We start from the raw sequence: 5678 nt of genomic DNA, 5'->3' as shown, positions 1-5678 counted from the left end.
ATTTAAGTGTCTACTTGTGTACATTCAAAGTTAAAGGTCATAGTTGTCAACTGGCGTCAAGTTAAGGGTCATGTTTATGCATTATGCCTACATTGTAGTTCATTGCATCCTAAGGTTAAGCATAATCACTTCTAAGCACATGTTGCACTAATTACCTATAAGAGAAATATCAACACAAAGTATCTGTTAATTCGAAAGGAGTCTTTGGCTTACTTTTATTTCAGAAAACAAATCTATTAATTTGAGGGAATGAACCTGATTAATTTGGAGAATGAATCTTTAACTTACTTTAACAAATAGTAACTAACATTAATTTAATAAATTTTTCATTAACAAAAATACCATTCCAAGTTGTCACAAAAAAAATATGAACTCTATCACCCCTTTTTTTCTCTCTTCAAATGGTCAATTTGGGCGGCTTTTTATTTCCAAAAAAGCTCTGGTCCTTCAAATTTCAAAAGCCACCAAAAATATATAAAAAACAGTACTTTTAACTACAAAACACACACAACAAAACAAACCCTTTTTCAAAATTTTAATAACCAAAAACAAAAACTAGTACTACTACATATAACCTATAGTATTAAATTATTCTTGCGTACGTGCATTTTTGTATTAAAAAGTTTGGTTTGGTCCATTTTGCAGGCCCTCCCTTTCTGAAATTCAACTCCATTTTCCCATGTTTATTCCTTGCACAGAGATATTGTTTCTGAACTACCAAAACCCCCTTTCTTAAACATAGTAAAATACCATTTCTTTCTTGTTTTGCACAAATTTCTATAACAACAACAACTCATCTGTCACACAACAAAAAATAAATAAAAAAATAGAACAAATAGTACTGGAAGAAATCAAGATTCAAGATTGAGTTATGTCAGAAGAGGAATCTGATATTCTTCTTCCTGTTGTATTATTCCACTTCTTGCTTCTAATCACTACTGGTAAGTCTGAGTTTTTTTTTTTCGATTTTTCAAGATTGTACTCAGAATTCTGATTGTTGTTTTATGAGGTTTTTAGCTGATTTGTAATACTAAAGTTTTGATTTTTATTTATAGTTTGTGGAGATACCCTGGAGAGTGACAGGCAAGTGTTACTGAGTTACAAGTATTTTCTTGAACATCAAAATCCGGTTAATAAAGGATACAGGCATACAGAATGGAATGCTTCTGATTCGTCTCCGTGTAATTGGCGTGGGGTTTTTTGTGATGGTGGAGTTGATCGTGTTACTCGAATTGATCTCTCTGGTGATAGTTTGGCTGGGAATATGTTTTACAACTTCTCAGCTATGACAGAGTTGACATATATTGATTTGTCTATGAATACAATTGGAGGGTCTATTCCTGCAGACTTAGGCCAATGTAAAAACCTGAGATTCTTGAATTTATCGCATAATATTATTGATGGGGAGCTTAATTTGACTGGTTTGAACAATTTGCAAGTTCTTGATTTGACCATGAACAGGATTCATGGTGAGATCAGTTTAACTTTCCCTGGAATTTGTGATAGTTTGGTGGTTGCTAACATTTCGAATAACAATTTTACTGGTGAGATTGGAAGTACTTTTGATCAGTGCTGGAATCTTAGATATCTTGATTTGAGCTACAATAACTTGACTGGAGGATTGTCATTTGGTTTTGATAAGCTTAAGGAGTTTTCGGTGTCTAAAAACAAGTGTAATGGCTCTCTGCCTTCGTCATTTTTCACTCAAAACTGCACCTTGCAGGTGTTGGATTTATCAGAAAATGGATTCGTTGGAGGAGTGCCTAAAGAGATATCGAATTGTAAGAACTTGGAGGACTTGAATTTGTCTGGAAATAACTTTTCAGGGCCAATTCCTGAGGAAATTGGATCAGTTATGAGTCTTCAAGCACTTTACTTGGGAAGCAACAATTTTTCAAGGGATATTCCAGAGAGTCTATTAAGTTTAAGTAACTTAGTGTTTCTTGATCTTAGTAGAAACAACTTCAGAGGAGAAATACAAGAAATTTTCAGGCAATTTACACAGGTAAAGTTTCTTCTGTTGCATGGTAATTCTTATACTGGAGGTATAGTTACCTCTGGAATTCCCAACTTAGTGAACCTTTCTCGATTGGACTTGAGCGATAACCAATTCTCCGGTCCATTGCCAGTTGAACTTTCCAAGATGAAAGGGTTGAAGTTTCTGATTCTTGCATATAACCACTTTAATGGAAGTATACCATCAGTATACGGGGATATTCCGACACTTCAGGCCCTTGATCTTTCATCTAATAAGTTAACTGGCTCAATACCACCAAGTTTAGGGAAGCTAAGCTCACTTTTGTGGTTGATGCTTGCTAACAATTCACTGACCGGTGGAATCCCACCCGAGTTGGGAAATTGCAGTAGCTTATTGTGGTTGAATCTTGCAAACAATCAGCTTTCTGGTTCAATTCCACCTCAGTTAGCAAGAATTGGCTCAAATCCTATGCCTACTTTCTTGTCGAATAGGGCTAAGGATAAGGTGACTGCTGGCTCGGGGGAGTGCTTTGCTATGAAGAGATGGATACCAGCTGATTACCCTCCATTTAGCTTTGTATATCCTCTCCTTACCAGGAAGAATTGTAGAAGCCTATGGGATAAATTGCTCAAAGGGTATGGTTTATTTCCAGTGTGTGAACCGGGTAGTAATGTTCGTTCAAATCAGATATCAGGCTATCTTCAACTTAGTATGAACAAATTTTCTGGTGGGATCCCTCCTGAAATTGGCAGCATGCAGAATTTCAGTATGCTTCATTTGGGTGTAAATGAATTCGGTGGCACGCTCCCTTCAGAGATTGGAAAAATGCAGCTAGTAGTCCTTAATATTTCACAAAACAGAATATCTGGTGAGATTCCAAGCCAGATTGGCAACATTAAGTGCTTACTGAATCTTGATCTGTCCAGCAACAATTTCTCTGGTCTGTTCCCAGCTAGTTTTAGTAACTTGACTGATCTAAGCAAGTTCAATATCTCTTACAACGCGTACATCTATGGTACTATACCAGAAAGTGGGCAATTAGCCACATTCGAGAAGTCATCATACCTTGGTGTTCCATTGCTGCACCTTCCACCTTTCATTGATAACACTAGGAATAATACTATAAACAAGGGTGGAAGTTTCAAAAGGCCTACAAAGGTTGGTACAGTTTTGGTATTCATGGCTTTGCTACTGGCTTTGCTAGTTTGTGGACTTATGACACTTGTTATCTGCCTTGTTCTAAAATCTCCGATAGATACACCAGGATACCTACTGGAGGATTCAAAGGGCCGACACGATCTTGCATCGAGTTCAGGTGCATCCTCACCATGGTTGTCTAATGATGTTAAGGTTATCCGCTTGGACAAAACAAGCTTCACACATTCTGACATATTGAAGGCCACAGGCAGATTCTCGAATGACAGAATTATAGGGAAGGGAGGATTTGGGACAGTTTATCGCGGAGTCTTGCCTGATGGAAGGCAAGTGGCGGTGAAAAAGCTACAAAGAGAGGGAATTGAAGGGGAAAGAGAGTTTAGAGCTGAAATGGAAGTACTAAGTGGAAATGACTTTGGTTGGCATCCGAATCTTGTAACACTTTACGGTTGGTGCCTTAATGGATCAGAGAAATTGTTAGTCTATGAATACATGGGAGGTGGAAGCTTAGATGAGATCATCACAGATAGAACCAAATTCACATGGAAGAAACGACTCAACGTGGCAATTGATGTTGCACGTGCTTTAGTCTTCTTACACCACGAGTGTTACCCTTGTATCGTCCACAGAGATGTCAAGGCTAGCAACGTGCTGCTAGACAAAGACGGAAGGGCAAGAGTCACAGATTTTGGCCTAGCTAGGGTTATGGATGCTGGAGATAGTCATGTTAGCACAATGGTTGCTGGTACAGTCGGGTACGTTGCACCAGAATATGGACAGACATGGCAGGCCACAACAAAAGGCGATGTCTACAGTTATGGAGTGCTGGCAATGGAGTTAGCCACAGGGAGACGCGCTGTAGATGGAGGCGAGGAATGTCTAGTTGAATGGGCGAGACGTGTGATGGGAGACGGAAGGCATGGATTCACCAGAGCCATAATACCAGTTTCTCTTTTGGTATCAGGCCTAGCAGAGGGAGCAGAGGAATTGTGTGAGTTGCTTAGAATAGGAATAAGGTGCATTGCTGATAGTCCTCATGCTAGGCCTAACATGAAGGAAGTATTGGATTTGTTAATCGCGATTTTGCGCAGCCAAAGATCAGGATCCAGTCGTAGCACTTCTCCTTCATTTTGATCAATTTTTGTTTCAAATTACACAGCAAAGTGTCAATAGTTTTTTTTTCTTCACATTTGTAACATACACACATTACATTCTTCTTGTAAACAGTTCTTTTTAGATTCTTTGTTCAGGCACTCTTGTTTGTTAGGATCATAAGAGTTGAAATGTGAATTTAACTTTTCATTTTGTTTAATTAGAGTATATGTTTTGTGCATCGTAAAGAATTCTTACGTTTTATCATATTATATACGACAAGTAACTCTACGTATCAAGCCTGATGTGATAACTTGGACCTTGTTTTATAGTTTAAATTGCACTTAATTATAGAGGAAATGAAATGTTAATCCAAGTAAAAGCAAGTGAAGGAGACCCACCAACCCACCTATAAGGCAAGTGTAAAACAAAGTTATGTTATGGATTAGTGCATGATTATGATGATCATCATCATAAATTCATAATTAATTATCTAGTACACGGAATTTGTTGTTAATTAATCAGGTCATAATCAGGTATTGTAATTGCCAATTTTTTTTTTATAGTGGATGACTAAAAGAGATAAAAATGAGCACTTGAAAAAATACATGATTATTGTCCCCATAATTCAAGATTATCTACTTATAACAGTAGCTAAATTAATCAAAATTTAATGACTTACAAATAACATGGTGGGTTTTCCCCAAAATGGTGTAATCATGAACATTTAAAGTGGATGTAGAAGTTTAATTAAGGTAGCACTAATTGGACGTACTATTCTAATGCATTGAATATTTTTACTAATTATAAACCACCATGTTTAAGAATCAGGAAAATGATGGAAAGCATTAATAATTCTTTAAAGTGAAGGAAGGTATACATATTTATAGACTCATAACACGTTTAATCTGCCACTATATAACTCATGGACCACTAACTCATATTATCATTTGTGACAAAAAAGTCCACGTGGCAAAATATACGAGAGATATTGGATATATAAGTAAGCAGGTCTTACCTACTATCAATGCGTTTTAAAATCATGCGGACCTAGATCCAAAGTAGACAATATCAGTAGCGAACTCGTTTGATGGTAATGTCAAGGAAAATGTGAAATCAACTAAATTGTACCGGACTGTGCTAACACGATCCACTAAAAGTGCCCCCCAAAACCCCCAATGTTAAGTGGGCCTTTAACAGGCCGGACCAAACCAGATCAGACAGATTATGAGGACTAGTGGACCTGGGCCCGATAGACCACCCTGGTTGTGAGCCCGGTACATGGTTCGTACCGTCTATAATAAGAGACTTAAAACTATTTAAAATTCATAGGAGTGTGCAAAAACCGAACCGACCAATAAATCGAATTGAAAGAAATGTTATTGGATTATCGCTATTGGGTTATTGTGTTAACGGGTTTTTTAAAAAATAAATTGGGTTATCGATTTTCACT

The 5678-nt window shown here is 37.2% G+C and overlaps 1 protein-coding gene across 1 annotated transcript; it reads left to right on the top strand.

Annotated features, from left to right (window-relative positions):
- The first annotated feature begins 536 nt into the window (after positions 1 to 536).
- LOC102604375 (probable LRR receptor-like serine/threonine-protein kinase At1g74360) lies at positions 537 to 4445 on the top strand. Its single transcript, XM_006345106.2, has 2 exons — positions 537 to 941; positions 1056 to 4445. Exons 1-2 carry the CDS (start codon positions 872 to 874, stop codon positions 4265 to 4267), a joined length of 3282 nt encoding a protein of 1093 aa, XP_006345168.1. The 5' UTR covers positions 537 to 871; the 3' UTR covers positions 4268 to 4445.
- The last annotated feature ends 1233 nt before the right edge of the window (positions 4446 to 5678 follow it).

This window comes from Solanum tuberosum, unplaced genomic scaffold (assembly GCF_000226075.1).
Source record: "Solanum tuberosum cultivar DM 1-3 516 R44 unplaced genomic scaffold, SolTub_3.0 scf00062, whole genome shotgun sequence".
NCBI classification, from domain to species: Eukaryota; Viridiplantae; Streptophyta; class Magnoliopsida; order Solanales; family Solanaceae; genus Solanum; species Solanum tuberosum.
The sequence above is the reverse complement of the archived record's forward strand: the minus strand, read 5'-3'. Positions and strand labels throughout refer to the sequence as shown.

Bases quoted from the DNA above. Each gene is read 5' to 3' on its own strand.
- LOC102604375 (XM_006345106.2), top strand. From the start codon at position 872: ATGTCAGAAGAGGAATCTGATATTCTTCTTCCTGTTGTATTATTCCAC. The intron at 942-1,055 runs GTAAGTCTGAGT...TTTTATTTATAG, and splicing joins CTTGCTTCTAATCACTACTG to TTTGTGGAGATACCCTGGAG.